The sequence below is a fragment of the Lepidochelys kempii genome, chromosome 9, assembly GCF_965140285.1.
Source record: "Lepidochelys kempii isolate rLepKem1 chromosome 9, rLepKem1.hap1, whole genome shotgun sequence".
Classification (NCBI taxonomy): domain Eukaryota; kingdom Metazoa; phylum Chordata; order Testudines; family Cheloniidae; genus Lepidochelys; species Lepidochelys kempii.
In genome coordinates this window covers 50,133,502-50,157,800 of record NC_136388.1, presented here as the reverse complement: position 1 = coordinate 50,157,800, position 24,299 = coordinate 50,133,502, and the positions used below count along the sequence as shown (strand labels likewise).

The 24,299-nt window shown below is 48.0% G+C and overlaps 1 protein-coding gene and 1 long non-coding RNA gene across 5 annotated transcripts in view; one reads left to right on the top strand and one right to left on the bottom strand.

The window, feature by feature from the left end:
- Window positions 1-1,944: 1,944 nt before the first annotated feature.
- On the bottom strand, window positions 1,945-23,839 carry LOC140917438 (uncharacterized). Of its 2 annotated transcripts, none has more exons than XR_012160830.2 (6): window positions 22,632-23,839; window positions 21,696-21,754; window positions 15,492-15,553; window positions 11,005-11,107; window positions 4,439-8,077; window positions 1,945-4,167 (listed from the first exon to the last, which is right to left on the bottom strand). It is a non-coding gene; the product is annotated as an uncharacterized LOC140917438 (long non-coding RNA). The 2 variants fall into 2 exon arrangements; XR_012160831.2 differs by having other exon boundaries at window positions 6,637-8,077; window positions 22,632-23,682.
- TRA2B (transformer 2 beta homolog) overlaps window positions 22,648-24,299 on the top strand; it is a 35,280-nt gene continuing 33,628 nt past the window's right edge. The window contains exon 1 of one of the 3 annotated variants that reach the window (XM_073360304.2): window positions 22,648-22,817. In XM_073360304.2, coding sequence (XP_073216405.1) covers window positions 22,782-22,817 — 36 coding nt within the window. In that variant the 5' untranslated portion in view covers window positions 22,648-22,781. Of the gene's footprint in view, window positions 22,818-23,263; window positions 23,563-24,299 lie in introns of those variants that run through there. The other 2 variants (XM_073360305.2, XM_073360306.2) reach the window with 2 other exon arrangements.

Below are 24,299 nucleotides of genomic sequence, written 5' to 3'. Positions count from 1 at the left end.
AGATCCTGTTCTCAGGCTTTGCTCCACAACCAGGAGGGTTAGAAAGTTAACTTTCCTTGTAAATGAAAGCTGAGATTCTCGTGAAGTCACAAGACTCCAGGCCCTGGGGCTTTTAGGAAAACACCAAATATCGCAAGCTCACAGTGAAATTGGGAGAGTTGGCAATGCCACGTTAGGCTTCACGAGTCATAATCATTCTGGATGGGCGACACCTTCCATTTGCTCAGACACTGTGATTTGTAGACGGCAGGCCAAGTAACCATCCATCAACGCATGATAAACTCCAGTGATCTCAAATTGGAGATTTACCCTTGAATTTAGGCTTAACTTATTCTGATCACAGCAAAGCTCAGGGCATCTCGGAGCAAAAACAGGTGCTAGCTTGCAGGCTGCAGTCGCCCTGCGCACCTGGGCAAGCATGCTGCTCTGGAGGCCAGAGGGGAAAGAACAGAGAGCAGGGCTTTCTTGCTGGAGAGGCACATGTGAGGGCAGATGGTGCCCCCTGGTGTTCATGTGTACTGGTTACATTCCCTAGAGATACATACATGGAAATGTGATGAAGAAGGCTCCCTGTGTTCACACAGTTCTAAGTCAAAAAATCGTCCAATTTCCCTTGCCAAGAAAAGTCCATGAGTTAGAAATCACTGTCTGGGTTGGCTGTTCCTTCTGACACACAAAGCTGTCACATATCCCTGCCTCCTGCCAGAGTTCAGCACCATTGCAGAGAAAGGGTTCGTGTGACTCGGAGAGGGGCATGGTTCTGACCCATCCTGTATTCAAAGAGGAGCCGAGCATCCAGCTGCATGTGTCCTGGTCTAAGGGATGGAGCTGTCACTAAATCTCTCTGTCTCTCTCACACACACACCCACACCCCATTCCTCCCCAGTTTGGAGGTTCAGCCATGCCCACTGCATATGCTGTGTTAATTGCCATAGTACTGAGACAAAATCAAGCAATACCGTAACATCCCATTCTGCTCCAGTGATTTGTAACAACAGGCTGTGATTATGTACATGGAGCCAACACTGGCCTCAGCAGGCAGTGCACGCGCACATGGCATTAGCATGAAACCCAGGCCCGTCCCAATCCTAAGAAAACAGCCTGGCTCAAAGAGCAGCCAGCAGGGTCACTGTGCATCTGACAGCCAAAGGCAACTTGCAAAGGGAAGAAAATGTTTGTCCCCTGCTTTTTATTTGTCGTCTTGCTGGGGGAAAAAAGAAAACAAAGTTTGGACTTTGTTTTTTTCACACAAGGAAAAGGTTGTGGGGGAGGGGGAGGAAGGTTCTGCTTGGTTTTGACATTATGTTCAGTAGGGGCCTTTGCTTTTTTTTCTCTGGAAGAGGCCTCGGCCCACTGGGAATGGTGATTTGTATTCCAATTGTTTCAAACTCTTTATGTGAACACCTATTTAGCACAACCGTTGGAGGGGAAAAACAGTCCAACGGAATGAGGGTAGCCCTGACTCAACAATCAGCAGCCAGCTTTTGCTGTAGCAGCATGCCTGCTGCAGCTGCCTAGGGGTCCCAGCTGTGAAATCAGGTCATGCTAGACTTAGAACACCACCCTGAGGAGCCACATCAACAAACACGAAGTTCAACGTGGCTTTGCAGTCAGAATGGACAGGGATAAGTTACACTTAACGCTGTGTCAGCTGGTCATAGTTAACCCTACAATTCGGTAGGGTTTGCTCATGGCCAGCTGACATGATGTTGAAGACTACAGTTTCTGTCTACACCAAGTGGCAAGTCGTGTCAGCATTCTGTTAGTGGACATGACTCTTCATGATCAGAGTCCTAACTCAAGCTGGTTTTCTAGTGAAGATGAGCCCTAATTGCAGACAGGGGTGTAGAATCATAGAAATGTAGGGCTGGGAGAGACCTCGAGAGGTCACCTAGTCCATCGCCACATGCTGAGGCAGGACCACATAAACCTAGACCATCCCTCACAGGTCTGTTCAACCAGTTCTTAAAAGCCTCCAAGAATGGAGATTCCACAACCTCTGTTGGAAGCCTTTTCCACGAGCTTAACTATCCTTATAGTTAGACAGTTTTTCCTAATATCTAACCTACCTTGCTGCAAATTAAGCCCATTACTTCCATCTTCTGTGGACATGGAGATCAATTGATCATTGTCTTCTTCATAACAGCTCTCAACATATTTGAAGAGTGTTATCAAGTCCCCCCTCAGTCTTCTCTACACTGAACATGCCCAGTTCTTTCAAATTTCTTCACAGGTCAGGTTTTCTAAACCTTTTATCATTTGTATTGCTTTCCTCTGGAGTCTCTCCAATTTGTCCCCATCTTTCCTAAAGTGTGGTGCCCAGAACTGGACACAGTACTCCTGCTAAGGCCTCACCAGTGCCTGGCAGAGCAGGCCAATGACCTTCCATGTCTCACATACAACGCTACTGTGAATACAGCCCAAAATGTCATTTGATTTTTTTCACTGCAGCATTACACTGTTGACTTGTACTGAATTTGTGAGCCACTGTGAACTCCAGGTCCTTTTTCGCAGGACCACTGCCTGGACAGTTTGTCCCCATTTTGAAGTTGTGCATTTGATTTTTCCTTTCTAAGTGACGTACTCTGCACTTGTCTTCACTGAAATTTTTTTTTGTTGCTTTCAGATCAACCAGTTTATCAAGATCATTTTAACTCTAATCGATTACACCAGCTTGGTATCATCTGCAGAAATTATAAGCATACTCTCCACTCCATTATCCAAGCAAGTCATTAAAGAAAATATTGAATAGAACTGGACCCAGGTCAGACCCCTGTGGGACCCACTTGGTATGTCCTCCCAGTTTGACAGCTACTCTTTGAGTTTGGTTTTTCAGCCATTTGTGCACCCACCTTATAGTAATTTCATCTAGGCCACATTTCCCTAGTTTGCGTATGAGAATGTCATGTGACATGCAGAGGTTGGCATGGACCTTTGCCCATGTGGCTGAGGCGACAGTAACTGGAGAACATCAGTGGCTGGTGCTCAGCCCTCGGGAGCAGTTTCTGATTCCATTCTCAAGGCTGTCTCCACCAGGGAAAGTAGTAAACAGCCAGCAAAGGGTTCCAAGCCATCTGAGGAAGTTAGGTGCCTTGCCCAGCTCCCATTGGCTGTCACAGGATTTGGGCCCCTGCCATCCTGGGGCTCCAGTGAAAAGCCCAGCCTGAAGAAGTGACCGCTGAGGGGCACCCGTCTCTTTCCAGAAGCCCGGTCAGGCGTATCGTGACCTTTCCCCTAAGTGCCTGTGTTCAGACAGCCAAGCCCCCTAACCCCCTAGTGCATTCCCCTCCATAGGCATCTGGCTGCATTTTAAGGGAGGCCCTTAATTTGCTGTTTCATGTCTCATGACCTGGATCTACTCGGGAGCTTCTAAGACCCCTGTGCAAGGCCAAGAGCCATGGTACTTGTCAGTAACCAGGGAAGGGCTCACGCGCCAGGACACAGCCAGCTAACGCCCCATAGGGAATGCAAACCTCTGGGGTGCTGCCCTGGGAAATGAACCTTGTCTTGTATTTCCCACACAACTGTCTTGGACGAATGCTCACTGCCTCCCTCTTTAGAGCCCTCTCTAAGTGCTGCTACCCTACCTGAGCACCCAGCATCCCCCATTCAACCCCACCGTGCCTGCTCCTCTTGGGGAGATACCACATACTCCCCTCTTCATGTGCCACCCGACACTGCTCCTCCCACTCGGTGAGATACACAGCCTCTGGCCCCTTTGGAGCTCCCCTCTGAGCAACACCGCCAGGCGCCCACATGAACCACAGCAAAGGGAAGCGGGGATTGTTGGTGTATTAAAAATAGCAACTTTAGACTGCAAATGCTGCTTGTGGATGTGCTCTTCCAGCTCTTTCCAGGCGGCTCATCTCCATGAGCTGGCCCAATGGACACTAGCCAAAATAGGCAGAGTAAATGCTAAACTGGGGAAACAAAGTTTTATGTGCCAGCTGCTTTTTAATTCACAGCACAGCTGACTGCATGATGCTACCGCAAGTCCTGCTGTTCTAGGACTCCTTTGTTTGCTGCCATGAACTGGTCAAAACTGTTGACTGGGAGGTTGAGCAAGTGGGTCACTGTAGGATCCTGATCTACCCTCCTCTGCCAGAAGCCAAACACCGGGTCCGCGGTGCTCAGAAAGCCCGGTTTCTCCTATGCTTCTCAGGAGATCTGAAAACGGGGAGAGGGGATGAGAAGGGGAAATGCTGTCATTCAAGCTTAAGGCTGTGATTTTACCCTGGGGTTTATTACACCCTCAAATAGCCACTGTCTGGGGACCCAGGAGAGAGTGTCACCATGCCCTGGGATATTGCACACAGGGCTGTTTTACTGGGGGAGCTTGTTCTGCCTGGGTCTGGCCCTGCTAGGGGCAGTGTGTCCTCATCTCATTAAAGTCAATGGGAGCTGAGGGTGGTCAGCACCTAGCAGAGGCACCGAGTACCTTTCAGGACGGGGTCCTATTAGAACATCCTTCTTGCTGCCATCCTTCCACCCCCAGGTCAGCATGCTCCCTGGCCTGGGGAAAGAACCTGGGCGAAACAGCAGTGCTTGCGCCTGGTGCACAAGGCAGGCCAGAGGGGACAGACAGCTCTGTGGGGCAAGAGGCAATTCACCGTCCCAAGCGGCTCAGAGTAGCACACATGCACTCGTCCTCCACGCTGAAATGGAGGCAGAAAGGGAACATTTTAATTTACAACTGAAGTTCTGGGCCATGCCCTCCTGTCACCCTACTGCCCCTCAGGGGAGGGCTACATGCCTAGCAAACGCAGGACTGTAGTGGGCCCCCAAGCAGGTCAGCTGGCAGACACTGTGGTGGAAAGTTAAATCTTAATCCTCCTCTTCCTTGGCTAACTCAAGGACTTGGAAGCTGAGTTTCCTGCACTGACATTAGCCCCAGTCTCCTGTGGAGCAGCCCATTCTCGCCAGAACCCTTCTGATGATTCACAGGGTTTGCTTGGTGGAAGCAATGAGATGGTAGATGCTGGAGGCCCATGTGGGCGAGAGTCAGCCAGCAACTCTGGAGGCATTCTAGATCCCAGGGGTGTGGGACCTGCTCTGTGAGACTAGCCTCTGGCTAGCGCACTGGAGTGAGCCACAGCCCAGCTTCATTTTTGGAGGTATGGCACCACCTTGTGGCCATTTAGCTTCAGGTCTAACACTCTTTAGCTTAACTAAGAATTAAGTTCATTCCTTTTGTTTTTTCTGGGACTTGAATGTGGGGAGGTTGACTTTGTGTGATCCTTACTGAAAATCCTTATAGACTGAACTCTGGGTCTCCAGGTGCTTTTTCTGTGGGAGTTGGGGTTTTTGGGCAATGAAGTGAGTGCCCAGTGGTTCTCAACCAGGGATATGTGTACCCCTGGGGCTATGCAGAGGTCTTCCGGGGGTACATCAACTCATCTAGATATTTGCCTAGTTTTACAAAAAGCACTAGCGAAGTCAGTACAAACTAAAATTTCATACGTGTTTATATTGCTCTATCTACTATACACTGATGTATGTACAATATTTATATTCCAATCTATTTATTTTATAATTGTATGGTAAAAATGAGAAAGTCAGCCATTTCTCAGTAAGAGTGTGCTGTGGCACTTTTTTGTATTTTTATATCTGATTTTTTTGTAAGCAAGTACTTTTTAAGTGAGGTGAAACTTGGGGGTATGTACGACAAATCAGACTCCTGAAAGGGGTACAGTACTCTGGAAAGGTTGAGAGCCACTGGACTAGTCCACCCAAAAGTAACACATGATGTCTGCGAACAGCTGTGAGCACTTCACATCCCTCCTAATCAAACTCTCTGGAGAATGGAAGGTATTGGAGACCACTGTCTTGATCTTCACCATCCCTGGGGAGTGGGGGCACACCCGCTCCCAAAGACAATGCTAGTCGCAAAGGTTTCCGTCCCTGCAGGGCCTGGGCCTGTGCTCCAGAACTACCCAAGCAATTCAATATCCTCACAGACCCTCCCATAGGGAAAATTAAAGCCAGGTTTCCTTAGGGATTTATTTCAATGGTGCATAGCAAATTTTAAAAGTGCCTCTGAAAGAGCGAAGCTCAGCCAGCGACAGGGAAACCACCCACATGTAAAAGATGAACTGCAAAATGGACTTTGGCCATTCCATTCTAATTTCTTTCTAATGCAGTGAGGCAGCCTGCAAGGGGGTTATTGGTCTTCACGTTTCCTTCCTGCATTTGACATTGGAAGTCTGAGGGCTGGTTTACATTTAAAACTTAGGTCAGCATAGCCACGGTGCTCAAGGGAGTGAAAAATCCAGCTCAGGGATGCTCTAACTTACACTCTGTTTTCCATTGCCCTGGAGCCCTAGTACACTCTGGCTACAACCCCCACCCAGTATAAGGGCCTGGGATTCAGTTCTCCTAGGGGCTGCTGGGAAATATTCAGTAAGGGTCAAATCCAGCATTCCTGGCTGTTTTGATGCAGTTACCCAGACAAATTTTTCCTGGGAGTTTGCCCAAGTGAGAAGTGTGCACCCCAGGTTTGCACAGGGATTGCATCACGGAGGGGAGCCTGCACCCCATGTGGTTGCTCCAGGGTCTGCATGGGGAATAGGGTGCGGGGGGTGTGAGCAGCCCAGGGGCAGAGGCACAGCATCACCCCTCCACCCACACAGAGATTACCTGGGATCCACAATGACTTCTCCTCTCGCTGGCCCCTCCAGCTCACCAACCTTATGCCCACTGGAGCTCACGGGCCCATGGGATGATGCATGTTTTCTGCACTGGGTCTCAAGCACAGCTATGCAGAACTAGAAGTCCTCTGGGGTTATACCACCCTTACCCCAGGGATTTTCAGTCCTGCTCTTGGGGTACTATAACAGATATTCACTGTACTTCCTCTGTTGCTTTTCAGGTCTTGTGTCCTTTCCCTCCTCTCTTCTCCCACAAAGCGACTCTCACTGCTGCAGGCAATGTTTCGGATACGGTGCCACCCCACCCCCTTCTTCCATTCCTATTCTCCCATATCCGGGAGACTGCAGCCATCCATTTGAACGCTCCAATTATGAGAACCAAACAAGCATGAGATTCAGAATCTCTCATTTAGTATCACTTGTGGCTCTCCTTGCTTATTTCCCCTACGTACATTTGTGCACAGAAACTTGAATGCAGTAAGACGACTTCATTTCCTATCGCAGAATAACTGCATCATCTCTCGTTTTGCACGCTGGAAGTGCATGCCAGACTGTTTGAGTTCAGCAAGTGCTTTCCTTCCTCTCTTCCTATCTAGACTCAAGCCTGTGAGAACGCTGGCAGTTCTGATCATTGGGAATCTGATCCCTTTCTCCTGAAGTGCAGGCTCAAAGCATGGCTCTAACTGTCTGTGTCACACCAAGCAGCTAGTAAACGTCCAGTTAGGAGCTATACAATTCCAGAGGCTGGTTGTCCTCTTAAAAACCACCCACTTGCGACTAACCTTCCATTCCTCACCGTTCTAGCCCTACTGCTCTCTGGGCACATGCAGTAGCAGCAGAGGTGCTGGACTGAACACTGCTGACAACCTGGCATTCTGTCCAGGGTGTACATGGCACTGTGTGCTCTCCCTTTGGTTGTCTTGACGTGATTCCGAGTAGAAGTCAAATGTTCCACTCGTCCCTCTTCCCATTGTAGGGACCAGGCCAGATTCGTGTTTTTGGGTTCCACTGCTGCGAGCAGGTGGAGTCCAACATTCAGTTTCACAGCAGTTGAAAGCCTAGCTGGCGCAGTGGGAAGTGGTGTGAAAGCCAGCTGAAACCTCTGCCCTCCATGTGCTTCCTGGGGTATGTATGCCTTTATTTATTCTTCTATGGTACCTCCTATGACATCATTTTTCAGGTTCTTTTAGGCTCTCACCTGTGGTGTATTGAAAACTGTTAAAATTACAAGCTGTCACTTTAAATTCCAAGGGGTTTCCTGTTCCAGCTTGCAGGCTAGGGGACTCTGAGGGAAGCATAGGATGTGTCCTCAGCTGTCAGTCTGCGAAGAGCCAGCCTAGACTCAGGTGGGGTGAGTTGTGCCACGCTGCCTTCAAGAGCAGCCTGCTTTCTCTCTGCATGTTTAGTTTTGGTTCTTGTGCATTAGGGTTCTGGATATAGAAAAAATAAAATAGTGTTATACTACAGCCTCCCAGCAGGAATGTTTTATTCTAATTCTCTGTCTGTATGCTGTGAACATTACATCACCAAAGGCTGCCCAGCAAAGGAAGTGAGTGTCAAGCGAACAGGACAAGTTCTGAGGCTATCTTTAAAGGGTCAGTGAAAGACAAAACTAATGTTTGGTGTTACTCCAGAATTCACCTTTAAAAGAAAGCAACATCTATACAGGGGACCTCTCACATGTGGGCTCCAGACAAAGGAGTATCAGAGCGATCCCACTCTCCCCACTAGTTTAAGGCAGCAAAGAATCCCATCCCAGTGACTCAAGAGTGGAAAGCAAACACTAACCACTAGGAGAAGAGGCCAAAGCAATTTCTGCTCCATACCTGATTCATTTCCTCCCCTTTGTTTTATGATCCTAAAAGTTTGCTACTATGAAGGCTCTTCCTAAAATCCTTTCCACTGTCTTCTCATCACTCAGGTCCCCCTTCATCACCCCATCTCACTGGTCACAGAGCGCTAGAACAATTGACCTCACATCCCTGGTCACAGGTCTCATGGCAAAACCCAAGTCGGTCAGCAGCACTCTGGCCACTGAGCCATTTCAAACACGTCCGAGACATGATTACGTGGATCACATTGACACGGAATTTAATCTATGATGACACAGCCCAGCTACCTACAGTCATTGTTGCTATCTCACTAATGAATGTTATGAGCTGGGTTAAACCTTGTTACAGGTTGAGTCAAAATGTTGTTGAAAATGATGGGTGGGAACACACCCTTCATTTAGGATAGCTGGAAGAGACAGTTAAGGGGCCACATCTAAAACAAGGAATCATGAAGTCTGCCCAGAAACTCGCACCATGTGGGCAGAGAGTTCCACTGGGCATTCTGTCCAAGTGGGTGCAGGTATGCAAAAGAGAAGCTTATATGCAGCCAAATAACTGAGAGACTGCACAGACTGAGGCTATGTCTACAGAGACTATACTGGTAGAAATATGTGACCGAAGCTATTCCAGCATAACCCTGCAGTATAGATGCAGCCTACACCTATGGAAGAGGGTTTTCCATCAGGGTAGAACTCTACCGCCCCAAACAATGGTAGCTACATCAACAGAAACATTCTTCTGTTGACAGAGCTTCATCTACCTAGGGGGTAAGGATAGTGTAGCTACATCGGTCAGGGTGTGGGGTTTTTTTCACACGTCTAACCAACATAGCTATGCAGGAGTAACTTTTAAGTGTAGACCTGGCCTGTGGGGTTGTGATAAATGAGGGCGGGGGAGGGGGGTGAGCTCCCTTTTGTGGACATCCAGCCAGCTAGTAGCTATAAAATCCCTCTTAGTAGCTGTTCTCTAATTGCCCTACCTGTAAAAGATTAAAAAGTCTCACTGCCATGCATAGGTAAAAGCAAGGGAGTGGGCACCTGGCCAAAAGAGCCAATGGGAAGGCTAAAACTTTTTAAAATTGAAATAAGACACCCCTTTTGTCTGTCTGTTGTTTTCCAGGGAAAGGCGGACAGAACAGCGCTATGCTGTAAGAGCTTGGGCCAAGTATGAAAAAAATCATCAGTATCATACCTAGAAATGACTCATTTAAAACCCCAGATATGTAAGTAGATCAGGAAATGTCTAGGAAGATGTGATTAGGTTTATTCCTTTTATTTCCTTATGGTTTGTGGATTCCTCTGTGCTAACCCCAGGTGCTTTTTGTTTTGCTTGTAACCTTTAAGCTGGACCTCAAGAAAGCTATTCCTGATGCTTAATTCTTGTAGTTGTTTTTGTTTTAAATCTAGCAAATGCCTAAGTTCCCGAATGTATTTTCTTTCTTTTTTTTATTAATAAAATTTACCTTTTTTAAGAACAGGATTGGATTTTTGTGTCTTAAGAGGTTTGTGCACATGTTGTTTAATTAGCTGGTGGCAACAGCTGGTTTCTTTTTTTTCTTTCTTTCTCAGCTCTTCCTCGGAGGGGGGAGTGAAAGGGCTTGAGCGTACCACACAGGAAGAAATTCCCAAGTGCGCCTTCCTGGGTTCTCAAAGGGGTTCTGCACTTGAGTGGTGGCAGCATCTACCCATCCAAGGCCCTTAACCCAGACCAAGTTCTAACAGCGGAAGACAGGAATTTCTTCCTAGAGATGAAGCGCTTGGAGGCAGAGGAGAGGAGAGAGATGAAGTGCTTGGAGGCGGAAGCAGAGGAGAAGCGCTTGGAGGTGAAGCATTTGGAGGTGGAGGAAAGGAGAGACATGAAGCGCTTGGAGGCAGAGGAGAGGAGAGAGATGAAGTGCTTGGAGGCGGAAGCGGAGGAGAAGCGTTTGGAGGTGAAACATTTGGAGGTGGAGGAAAGGAGAGACATGAAGCGCTTGGAGGCAGAGGAGAGGAGAGAGATGAAGTGCTTGGAGGCGGAAGCGGAGGAGAAGCGTTTGGAGGCAAAACATTTGGAGGTGGAGGAAAGGAGAGACATGAAGCGCTTGGAGGCAGAGGAGAGGAGAGAGATGAAGCGCTTGAAAGCGGAGGCGAAGCGCTTGGAGGCGGAGGAGAGGAGAGAGATGAAGCGCTTAGAGCTGGAAAGGGCTACGCTGGGTCAACCAGGTAGCCCTAGAAGTCCTCCTCCAGGTACCGCTCCCCATTCCAAGCAATTCCCCACATACAAGGTAGGCAATAATACAGAAAATTTTGAAAGAGCCTGCCTTCAGTACAACATCCCTCCAGACCAGTATGTAGTGGAACTGAGGCCACAACTCAGTGGACCCTTAGCAGAGATGGCAGCTAAAATGCCTAACGTACACATGAATGAGTACGAACGTTTTAAACACAAGGTCCAGAATTAGGATGGGGCTAACACCCGAGCATGCCTGTCAGCGGTTCAGAGCCCTAAGGGGTAAACCAGACATGGCATTTTCCCAACACACCTACCACATTGTAAAACATTGGGATGCCTGGATATCAGGAGCAAATGTTAAGTCTCTGGCAGATGTGTCTCTCCTCATACAAATGGAGCAGTTCTTAGTGGGTGTTCCTGAGGAAATAGAAAGGTACTGTAACGGTGCCCCCCATAAGGCTTTATGGAAATATGCTTATTGAATGTATATATGACATAACTAGAATATGTTTTATGCTACATATGCCATGTAACATATCTCTGTAAAGGTTATGAATCTATTAATCTACTGAATCTATTAATCCTATTTGTATGCATGTATCATTTTTGTATTTGAAGTTATGAATATTGGCTGTGTACTGGCTTGATTTTTAAGTAGCCTTTGTAAAGCATTTGGTCAGCTTCTTGACAAAGGAATGTGCAAATTAAATGCCCAATCAAGAAGCACTTAAGAGACCATGGATCTTGGAAGGCTCCAATCTACATAAGAAGTCTACATGAGGACATTCAAGGTAGCAGGTAAGCAATGGCTGCTGCCTGAAAAAACTGAGTCCTGCATGCACATGTGACTCCAAAACTCCATCTTGGAGCTAGACTTTGCATGGGGGGGGTCTCCACCCACAAGAGAAAGTTTATTTAAGCCCGGGGGAGACTCCTCCATTTTATCTTCAGTTGGCTCAAGAGATAGCCTTTCCACCCCCAAGGATACCTGAAAGAAACTGGAACAAAGGACAGTAATTACAGGGGGTCTGAGTGATTGCTGCACCCAGACTAGAAGGAGATCAGTCTGTAAAAGGAAGCTTACTGGGTGAGGTTTTTATCTGTATTCAGTTTTCTTAGACATAGACTTGCGTGTTCTATGTTATTTTGCTTGGTAATTCACTTTGTTCTAAGAAAAGGAGTACTTGTGGCACCAAGTACTCCTTTTCTTTTTGCGAATACAGACTAACACGGCTGTTACTCTGAAACCTGTCACTTTGTTCTGTCTGCTATTACTTGGAACCACTTAAATCCTACTTTCTGTATTTAATAAAATCACTTTTTACTTATTAATTAACCCAGAATATGTATTAATACCTGGGGGAGGGGTGCAAACAGCTGTGCATATCTCTCTATCAGTGTTGTAAAGGGCGAACAATTAATGAGTTTACCCTGTATAAGCTTTATAAAGGGTAAAACGGATTTATTTGGGGTTTGGACCCCATTGGGAGTTGAGCATCTGAGTGTTAAAGACAGGAACACTTCCCAAGCTGCTTTCAATTAAGCCTACAGCTGTTTGGGGACGTGGTTCAGACCTGGGTCCGGGTTTGCACGAGGCTAGCAGTTCTGGCTCAAACCAGGCAGGGCACTGAAGTCCTAAGCTGCCAGGGCAGGAAAGCAGGAGCAGAAGTAGTCTTCGCACACCAGGTGGCAGCCCCCAGGGGGTTTCTGTGATCCAACCCATCACAGGTACATTCTAGATGGGAAGCCCAAAACTGTAATCAAGGTGGGGGAGATCGGAGCCAAATGGGTGGAAGTGGTGGAGAAGAAAAAAGCTAGTAGCAGTTGGTGGGGATACCAGAAGGGGCAACCCGAGACAACACCCCATCATTGGAGTCAGCCCAAAGTCCCACCTCACAAGGAGGAGCCCTCCACATAGTCGGGGAGACCGCAAATAAATTCTCATCCTACCACCCTACTCTCCAACCACCCACCTTGCCCCAGCTGACAGTCAGCTGGGCGATGCTTCAAATGTAATGAGCTGGGGCATGTAAAAGCCAACTGCCCCAAGAGCACCAGCTGACTGCAACTCATCACCCTACGATCCCACTGACAGCCTTCAGGCCCAGATACCTCACAAATACCCACTGAGCGAAGGGAAACTGTGAGTGTGGGTGGAAGGAAGATTACTGCATGGAGAGACACTGGAGCACAGGTGTCAGCTTTCCACCAATTCCTAGTGGATCCCAAATTCATCAACCCAGAGGCCCAAATCACAGTACAACCCTTTAAGGCCAACTCTTTTAACTGCTTACAGACAAGTTGCTTGTCCAGTACAAGGGCTGATCAGGAATATGAGCTTTTGCAGTCTATGACGATTATACCTTTCCCATGCTGCTGGGAGAAGACTTGGCCAACCATGTGAGGCTAACAAAAAGGGTGGGGATGGTCACCCTCACCCAGGCTAAACAGGCCTCCACACCTAACCCCATTCCTGAGCCTCCTACAAGAACCCAGTCTGTTGTCCCCTGATACCAGAGGCCCAGGGACCCAGCCAGAGGTGGTGGAACTAGACCCCTGACCAGAGTCTATGGCAGTGGTTGTCAATCCAGTTCCTGGACCCGACCAGAATCAGCCCAAGGATTGGAACTGGTGGAGCAGTCAGCACCAGAGCCCGTGCTTGCAACCCCACTAGAGTCATGGGAGTCAGCACCAAAGGGCGCCACAGAGCCTGCACCTGCAGCAGCTAAACAGGCACAAGAAGCTCAACCAGAGCCTGAAATACAACCTAGTGCACCTGAGGAGAGCAGTTCACAATCAATGGAGACACCACCATCACTTGCATCGCTTCCAGAGGGACCAAGCCCAAGTCCACAACCCAGCGAGGAACTAACTTCTCCAGCATCAAGGGAGTAGTTCCAGGCAGAGCAGGAAGCAGATGAAAGCCTTAAGGGAGCTTGGATGGCGGCACGGAATGACCCACTATCTCTCAGCTCTTCTAATAGGTCCAGGTTTGTTGTAGAGGGAGGGCTCTTATACAAGGAAACCCTTTCTGGTGGGGAGGACTGGCTTTCTCAGAGACGGTTGGTAGTTCCAACTAAGTATAGGGAAAAGCTCTTGAGCTTAGCCCACCATCACCCTAGTGGCCATGCTGGGGTGAATAGGACCAAAGACCATTTGGGAAAGTCATTCCATTGGGAGGGAATGGGCAAGGACGTTTCTACCTATGTCCAGTCTTGTGAGGTGTGCCAGCGGGTGGGAAAGCCCCAAGACCTGGTCAAGGCCCCTCTACAGCCCCTCTCCATAATTGAGGTTCCATTTCAACATGTAGCTGTGGATATTCTGGGTCCTTTCCCTAAGAAGACACCCAGAGGAAATCTATACATACTGACCTTCATGGATTTTGCCACCCGAAAGCAGTAGCTCTAAGCAACACCAGGGCTAAAAGCGTGAACCAGGCATTGGCAGACATTTTTGCCAGGGTAGTTTGGCCCTCCGACATCCTTACAGATTCAGGAACTAACTTCCTGGCAGGGAACATAAAATGTCTTTGGGAAGCTCATGGGGTGAACTACTTGGTTTGCCACCCTTACCACCATCAAACGAATGGCCTAGTGGAAAAGTTTAATGGGACTTTGGGGGCTATGATAAGTAAATTCATGAACGAGCACTCCAATGATTGGGACCTAGTGTTGCAGCAGTTGCTCTTTGCCTACAGGGCTGTACCACATCCCAGTTTCGGGTTTTCATTCTTTGAACTCATTTATGGCCACGAAGTTAAGGGACCATTACAGTTGGTAAAGCAGAAATGTGAGGGGGTTACATCTTCTCCAGGAACTAACATTTTGGACTTTGTAACCAACCTGCAAAACACCCTCAAAGACTCTCTAGCCCTTGCTCGATAAAACCTACAGGATGCTCAACAAGACTAAAAGGCCTGGTACAATAAGCATGCCAGAGAGTGTTCCTTCAGAGTAGGTGACCAAGTCATGGTCCTGAAAGCACTCCAGGCCAATAAGATGGAAGCGTTGTGGGAGGCGCCATTTATGATCCAAGAGCTCCTGGGAGCTGTTGATTACCTCATAGCATTCCCAGACCCTACCCTAAAACCTAAAGTATACCATGTTAACTCTCTAAAGCCCTTTTATTCCTGAGAAATCAAGGTTTTCCAGTTTATAGCACAGGAGAGAGACGACATTGAGTGGCCTACTCTGAAGGGAAAAGCAACAGTGGCGTAAAAGAGGTGAGCCTTTCCATAACCCTTGGGCATAAGCAGCAACAGCAAATCCAGGAGCTGTGCACCAGCTTCACACCAATGTTTTCAGCCATCCCAGGACAGACAGAACGGGCATACCACTCCATTGACACAGGTGATGCTCGCCCAATTAGAGCCCAACCCTACCAGATAGCTGCTCAGGCCAAAACTGTGATAGAAAGGGAGATCAAGGACATGTTACAGATAGGTGTAATCTGCCCCTCTGAGAGTGCATGGGCCTCTCCAGTGGTTCTGGTTCCCAAACCAGATGGGGAAATCCACTTACTGTAAGCTAAATGCTGGAACTCGCCCATAGAACTATCCAATGCCACGCACAGATGAGCTATTGGAGAAACTGGGACATGCCCAATTCATCTCCATCTTAGACTTAACTAAGGGGTACTGGCAAGTGCCGCTAGATGACCCAGCCAAGAAAAGGTTAGTCTTCATCCATGAAAGCTGTATGAATTTAATGTGCTCACTTTCGGACGGTGAAATGCACCTGCCACCTTCCAGAGACTGGTAGATAACCTTCTGGCTGGATTTGGGGAATTTACAGTCACCTACCTTGATAATGTGGCCATATTCTCAGATTCCTGGGCAGAACACCTGGAACACCTCCAAGCTGTCTTCCAGCGCATAAGGAAGGCAGGATTAACAGTTAAGGTCAAAATATGTCAAATAGGTCTAAACAGGGTAACATACCTTAGACACCAGGTGGGTCAAGGAACTATTAACCCCCTACAGGCTAAAGTAAATGCTATCCAAAATTAACCTGTCCCTAAGTCAAAGAAGCAGGTCCAATCCTTCTTGGGCTTAGCTGGGTGTTACCGACGATTTGTACCACACTACAGCCAAATTGCCACCCCACTGACTGACCTAACCAGGAAAAAACAGACAAATGCAGTTCAGTGGTCTGAGAAGTGTCAAAAAGCCTTTAGCCAGCTTAAGGAGGCCCTTACGTCTGAGCCTGTACTAAGGGCCCCGCACTTTGACCAACCTTTCGTCGTAACCACAGATGCGTCTGAGCGTGGTATAGGAGCAGTTTTAATGCAGGAAGGACCAGATCAACAATTCCATCCTGTCGTGTTCCTCAGCAAAAAAACTTTCGGAGAGGGAAAGCCACTGGTCAGTCTCAGAAAAAGAATGCTACGCCATTGTGTATGCTCTGGAGAAGCTACACCCATATATTTGGGGATGGCGTTTCTGAACATGCTGCACTGAAGTAGCTTGACACCGTCAAAAAGGCTAACAAAAAACTTCTTCGGTGGAGTTTAGCTCTTAAAGACTTTGATTTTGTGATACAACACATCTCAGGAGCCTCTAACAAAGTGGCTGATGCACTCTCCTAGGAAGGTTTCCCAGAATCAGCCAGGTAAAAATGTCCCTATATTCTAAGTCCTTGTAGTCTTTAACATGCGGAAAATACTGTTTAGTTCTTCATGTCATTATTAGCAAAATTAGAGGTGCATGTATCTAATTAACTCTGTTTCCTAAACCTCCAGGAAGAAATCCCAGCCAGTGTGGACCCGACTTGAACCAGGCTGGCCAGCACCGTCTGTAATTTGGAGGGTGTGTGATAAACGAAGGGGGGTTGGGGGTAGCTCCCTTTTATGGACACCCAGCCAGCCTGTAGCTATAAAATCCCTCTTAGTTGCTGTTCTCTAATCGCTCTATCTGTAAAGTGTTAAAAAGTCTCACTGCCATGCATAGGTAAAAGGAAGGGAGTGGGCACCTGGCCAAAAGCCAATGGGAAGGCTAAAACTTTTTAAAATGGAAACAATACTCCCCTTTTGTCTGACTGTTGTTGTTCTCCAGGGAGAGGTGGACAGAACAGAGCTATGCTGTAAGAGCTTTGGCCAGGTATGAAAAAAATCATCAGTATCATACCTAGAAAGACTCATTTAAAACCCCAGATATGTAAGTAGATCAGGAAATGTCTAGGAAGATGTGATTAGGTTTATTCCTTTTATTTCCTTATGGCTTGTAGATTCCTCTGTGCTAATCCCAGGCTTTTTGTTTTGCTTGTAACCTTTAAACTGGACCTCAAGAAAGCTATTCTTGATGCTTAATCCTCGTAGTTGTTTTGGGTTTTTTTTAATCTAGCAAATGCCTCAGTTCCCAGGTATATTTTCTATTTTTTTTATTAATAAAATTTACCTTTTTAAAGAACTGAATTGGATTTTTGTGTCTTTAGAGGTTTGTACACATGTTAATTAGCTGGTGGCAACAGCTGATTTCTTTCTTTTTTTTTTCTTTCTCAGCCTTCCCCAAAGGGGGGGGGGTGAAAGGGCTTGAGGGTACCCCACAGGAAGAAATTCTCAATTGCGCCTTCATGGGTTCTCAAAGGGGGTCTGCACTGGTGGTGGCAGCATCCAAGGTCAGAGAGAAGCTGTAACCTTGGGAGATTAATACAAGCCTGGAAAACAGAAAAGGAGTACTTGTGGCACCTTAGAGACTAACCAATTTATTTGAGCATAAGCATAAGATGCATCCGATGAAGTGAGCTGTAGCTCACGAAAGCTTATGCTCAAATAAATTGGTTAGTCTCTAAGGTGCCACAAGTACTCCTTCTCTTTTTGCGAATACAGACTAACATGGCTGTTACTCTGATACAAGCCTGGAGTGGCCAGTATTAATTTTTAGAATCTTTGCGGGCCCTCACCTTCTGCACTTGAAGTGCCAGAGTGGGGAATCAGCCTTGACAGGGGTTTTGTCTCCTGCTCACTTTGAACCTAGTTTAAAGACCTCCTTGCTAGGGGCCAGTCGGTGCATGAGGATGCTCTTCCCCTTCTTGGTCAGGTGGACCCCATCTCTTCCCAGCAGACCTTCTTCCTGGAACAGCATCCCATGATCGAGGAAGCTAAAGCCCTCCTTCGACATCATCTGCCCAGCCATGCATTCATATCCATGATGTGTGTGTGTCCCTGCTTGAGCTCTTACCCTCAACCAGGAGGATGGACGAGAACACAACCTTCACCCTCGCTCCCAGAGCCCTGCAGTCAATGCGGATCAGCTCAGGCTCAGACCTGGCTATATCATTAGTGCCTAAATGGATGGGAAGCATGAGGTAGAATGATGGAGGCGCCTCGGCAACCTTTCTGTCGTGTCCAGACAAGTAGCAAACATCTCAGGACATCATGTCAGGTTGGCAGATGAAGGCTTCCATCCCCTTCAGAAGGGAGTCCCTGACCATCAGCACCCTATGTCTCCTCCTTTCGGGGGTAGTGGCCAGCCTTGTGGACAGGTGGATCCTCCTCCTCAGCCAGCGCAGCCTGCTGCTGTATTTGTGCATCTCTGACTGGCCAAGCCCTGTCTCCATCCTCTGACTGAGGGAGCAAAATGGGGTTCAGCTGGGCTCCCACAGGACCTCCCTGGACCCAGAACTGTGCAGGGGAGACACCCCCCATTTCCACCCACTGTGGGGGCACTAGGACTCAGGTAGCATCTTCCCTCCTCCACCATGTGAAAAAACAGCAGTAAAAAGTGAGCCAGAGACTTCACTGGCAGAAGCAGCTAAAGCAGGACCCTTTGGATATTTGGAGACTTCCCTACAGCTTTGGCTGCACCGTCTCTGCCCCCTGGCCTCTTTCCCCCTTGTTCTCCAGTTCAGGGCCGTTGTTCAGCTTCCATGCAGAGAGGTGGGGGATCCGCCGCTCACATGTGTGGCCTCTCTTCGGTTTGTGAATGACTCGGGTCTTCAGCCAGGCTGGTACAGTGAGTTAAATGCCTCTTCCCTTCTCTTTACCCTCAGCGCATAGCAGTACAAAGTTCAGAGGGAATCTGAGGCTCACATGGGACTCATACCGATGATATCACAATTACCACTTGTGTCCTCTGATCCTGGATGACTGATGAGTGAAAGGCACGGCCCTCTGGGTATCCAGGGTCCATTTGTTTGTGTCGGAGTCCTACAGGGGCAATCTGAAGTTCTATGCCAACCTCCTGGTCCCGTGAGTCAGCCTGGCCAGAGGAATGAAGGCTGGTAACATTTCAAAGTGCTCAGCCATTGACCTCCCTCATCTTTTAGGTCCAGATTATGACATCAATGAGCCCGTTGCCCTCTGGCATTGGGATGTTCTTTGCATTGCATCTCCCCCTTACAAAGCTGCAGGACGGTAGCCCCTGGCAGACCCAGAGACAGCTGGTCAGAGCCTTATTTCCTGTACAGGGCGTCTGCCACTATATTTTCTTTCCCTTTATCTAGAAGAAACTTGTTTTGTCACCTTTGTCTGTTACAGTCTCCAGGACATAATATTAGAGAGTACCATAATTTCACCTACTGAGTTGTTACAAACATTTCACAGTGGCATCAACGATCAGTGAGTTAATAAATAACTATCATGACACCAGTGTGTGAAGTGTAGTGAGTGTGTCACGCCTGATAAGAGCTGCTGATACAGAGTAGTGAACCACAAATGGGCCTCTGTGTCACCAACACACACGAGTCATGCGAGGGGGGGCTAGCAAAGGGTCAAGTTCCCATCATGCAACTTTCTCCATCCCACCATGTGATGAGATTGCATCAGCTGTTTTTTCCACAAATACAGAAAAGAAATATTTATTGAACACTTCTGTCTTTTCTGCATTATTATTGATAGTTCTACCACTTCCATCTAGTAAAGGACCAATACCATTGTCAGGATTTAAAAACTCTTTCTAAGTGTTGTTAACTGTGCTGAACATAGAGTTCTTCTTGTGACCCTTGGCTTCCCTTATCTATAGTCTACAATTCCTAATTTCTGATTTATACTCATTACTATCAATTTCCCCTTTATTCCATTCATTCCGTGTGTGTGTGTGTGTGTGTTTGTATTATATATACAGTTGCCTTCATTTCCTCTCTAATCCAGGTCATTTTTTAACCAGCATAGCCTTCTTCCTCAATCATGAGATTGTGGTTTATTGGGCATCTAATAAGGTGTTCTTTTAAATGATTCCCAATTATCATTTACATTTTTCTGATTAAATTCTTCCTCCAGCTGATTTGGTCCATAATTGTTTTCAGCTTTGTGAAATGGTCTAGATAATACTTAGTCTTGCCTCAATGCCAGGCACTGGACCAGATGGCCTATTAAGGTCTCTTCCAGGCCTACATTTTTATGATTCTATTAAATTAGCCCCCTTAAAGCACCCAGTATATATATTACTGGTCTGGATTTTATTCTATATGCTCATTATAAATGTGATCAAGTCATGATCACTTGTACCTATGCTATCATTAATTTTTAGTTCTGTGATTAGTTCCTTTGTATCTGTTAGAACAAGGGCAAATATAGAATTTCCCCATATTGTTTGCAATATTATTTGAGTTATAAAATTGTCATGTATAATGTTTAGACATTCCAAGGATGTTTTAGTACTGGTAGCCTGAAACTTCCAGCATATGTCACTCAGATTGAAGTCCCCCATGATTACAAAGCATTTTTTCCTTCACACTGTAGATAGGTGCGTCAGGAGCTGCTCATCCTGTTCCCTAGCATGATTTGGTTGTGTGTAGCAGACACCAACTAATACCCCTTCTTGTGCTTTATCTGTTGGGACTTTGATCCATATACATTCAAGATCATTCTCTTTGAAGTTCTCAGTGACTCGGAAACAGATAATGCCATTTTTGACATAGAGTGACACTCCCCATCCCTTTTTGCCCACTCAGTCCTTCCTAAATAGGTTATAACCATTTATTCCAACATTGATTCCAACATTTCAATTGATATTCAAAAAAAGAGCAATTCTAGTTCCTCCTGTTTGTTACCCAGGCTCCTGGCACTAGTGTATAGGCAATACAAGAATTTCTTCTCTTCGTGTCCTTTGGTTCCTTAATTAATTTTGTTCTCAACATCTCAATTTTATGCTGAGTGCTCATATCTTCCCTTTTTTTACCCAACCCTTTTACTATAAGTTTAACCCCCTCCCTGACAAAACTAATATTGAAAGATGAGAGTAAAAAGAGGGAAAATATGAGCATTCAGGTAGCATCAAATCAAGATGTTGGAAACAAAATTAATGATGCAGCACTTTTTTGTCAACACCACTAGTATCATTTGAGGAGGTGGTGTTACCACGCCAATAGAAAAATGCCTTTTGCTGCTATAAGTTGCACCTACATTAGAGGGCTCTGAGGGTACACCTTTATCAGCTAGGGAGTGTGTTTATTTCACACCCCTGACCAAAATAGCTATATTGACAAAATGTTGTAGTGTAAATCTGGCCTCAGGAACCACTACTTTGATCCCTGAAAAATTTATGGCTTATTATCCCTTTCCTGCCTGGTTAGAGCAGGTATTCTCTGTATGTGGCATGAGAATATGACTAGTACAGGCAATATCTTACTGGTGACAGGGTTTAAAATCCCAGTCTTTTAAACTGCATCCTTTGTAAATTGTCAGGTACACTGAGAATTTGTAATTATGGCATCAGAACATCAACTCATGCTATATGCTTCATTAAGCTCTTGCTATGGGCAGACAGGTTGGAATGTGTACTCTGATGTGAATTATGAGTAACAACATCAAAGTGCATGAGTTTACACTGGTGTAAAATTCATGTGAAGAAAAAGGCTCCATGTTCATATCTATATGTTGTTTGCAGTGTTATAATCATGTCAGTCCCATGCTATTAGAGAGACAAGGTTGGTAAGGCAATATCTTTTATTGGACCAGCTTATGTTGGTGAGAGAGAAAAGCATGGGAGAACGGTAGGTGCGGGGTGGGGTTAGACTGACCCCTCAGCCTGTGGAAGAGGTGTGGGAGGGGTTTAGAGTTACCATACCTGGGTTTTCCTGGGCATGACCTTTTTTCTGGTCCTCCGATTTCCATCTGGGCAAATTTCTGAAATGTGGAAAAATGTCCATGATTTTTTCTTGCTCATTACAGATCAGAAAAAGTCGTCCCGCAGAGCCGTAACTAGGCTCTTCAGCGCCCAGGAAGAGCAAGCCTACCAGCGCCCCCAGCTGTTGGGCCCCCATCATTTTTTGCCCCTGTGGCTTTGTGCCCTGGGCAGCTGCCCCACTCACCCTGCCCTGGTTACGGCCCTGCATCTCTGCACTTTCATTGGTCCCCCCTGCATCTGCAACTGCCGGATTCCACCCAGCCTGCCAGGTAAGTGTGGCTGTCAAGCGCCTTTCGGCCAGGCTGCCTATCCCACTGCATGACCACAGAACCCAGTCAGGATCAGTCACAGCGTGGCCAGGCCCCAGCTCCCTGCTCTCAGTATGGGAAAGGCCCATAGGGAGGTGCTGACTGACACCAGCCGGCCTACCACCCTGAGAGGGAGCACAACAGTTCCCCCTCCTTGAGATTGAGGTTGCAGGTATCCCTGCCAGAACCCACATATACCCCATCCCATTACACACACATCCCTAGTATCCCCCAAATACCCCTCCCAGTATCTATACACCCCTCCACACATCCCGAATACTCCTTCCAGTACACACACAGCACCCCCCCCAAATCCCTCCCAATGCACACATATCTCCCACCCCCCCAAATACCCCTCCCAGTACACACACACACGAGCACCCCCCAAATACCGCTTCCAGTAAACATACACCCTTCCCACACACCCCAAATATCCCTCCCAATACACACCGCCCCTCCCCCCAATATACCCAGTGTGGGGAAATGGGGGGCGGTGGAAGAGGCTAGGCTCACAGCTCAGTCAGGGGGGAGGGGCAAGTGGGGGGCGGGGCTAGGCTCATCCAGTCACCGGGTGCGTCACTCACGACTGCCTCACGGAGCGGGCGGGGCCTGGCCAGGGAGGGAGGGACAGACGTCACTTCCGTTCCGTGGTAGAGAGCGCTGGCGCCGGACGGTGGTGGAGGTTGGTGCGACGGTTGCTGGCAGCCTTCGAGGGACAATGAGCGACAGCGGGGAGCAGAACTACGGCGAGCGGGTAATACACGGAGCCTGAGTGCACAGCCGGCCGGGCCTCCAAAGCGGCAGCGCGGCCTGGCCCGTCTGGGGCTGGCCTGGGGCGCCGCTCCACGGCCCCGCGAGGCAGGAGCAGGCCTGTAGTTCGCAGGCAGGGGGCGGCGCGGAGCGCGGCTTAGCCTCCGCGGGGAGCGCGCTGGGAGGCCCGTCCGTTAGGGCTGGCTGGGGTTGGCGCGGGAAAATGGCCGCCGGGCCGCTAATGGGGGAGGCGGGGACACTCTAGCTGCTCGACTGCGTGCTCCATGGTGAGTCCTCCCGGCGCCATCTTGGGCTGGTGACCCGCCAAAGGGACAAAATGGCCGAGAGGCCGGGCGCTTCTATGCCCAGGCGGCCCGCGGTCGGGGTCCTGGCAGGCGAGACCCTTTCTCGAGGGTGGCAGCCCTGGAAGTACGGTCACGGCCTGGGCGTGCTGGCGGGCGCGACCCGTGCTTCTACCCGGCAGGACGTGCCTTGCGCGGGCTCCACGCCAGAGGCGCACAGCCCTCCCCCCTCCCGCACTTAGTAGCACCAGGGAGCTTCAGCGGGCTTCGCCCTGAAGCTGCTGAGCCAATCGTGGGCGAAGCAAGGAGCTTGGCTAGGGCATGTGATTCCTCCGGCCCAGCACCTCTCCCGGCGCTCCCAGGGGCGTAGCCACCCGTCTGCTGGCAGTCGCTGCCGCAGAGCAGCGTGGCTATAGCCTGTCCTCTCTTCCTCAGTGGTGTTTCTGGGTAAGGGATGGGGTATTTAGACGACGTTAAGTAACGTGGGTGGAGTCCCACTCCAGGCACCGTGGAAACGGGATTGGAACTCAAGCCTCCACGCTCTAGTTCCTGTACTCACCACTGGAGGCACTGGCGCTGCCTGTACTGTCCCTGTTATCTTGCTATTAATGGTTGGGTGTGACGGCTTTTGACAAACTATCAATAACCAGAAGCTATTGATGGTGCCTAAAATGCATATAGAGCTTGAGGGCTAGCTTATGGGGGGGCAGCTTGCTTTACCATTAGTATTGGCATAGACATCCCTTGCGTTTGCTGGGGCCTGAGTCAATGGGATGGGAGAATGGAGCTGAACCTGAGTTCTTGCTGTGTTTACAACTATGAGGGGAGCACTCTGTCAAACCTTACGCTGCTTGTAAACACTATGTAACTTTTCATAGCAGTTCACTGGGCTTGTCAAGGATGGCAGTGTCTTAGAATGTGTTTTTTCCCCAAAAACTGGAATAGCATAGCTGCTCAGATAAGAACACTGTAGACTTTTGCAGTATACAGTTAGCCCTTTGATCACAGGTAGATCAAAATACAGGGGAAAATCTTTGGAGTGGCAGTAAGATAGTTTTCAGTGGTTCTGCATGTCCACACTGCAACACATCTGTTACTTGCTTTCTGTTATAATTCTGTTCGTGATTTCACTATGCAGGTAGTAATGCACTTCTGAATGTTTAATAGTCAAAAGTTGCAGTTGC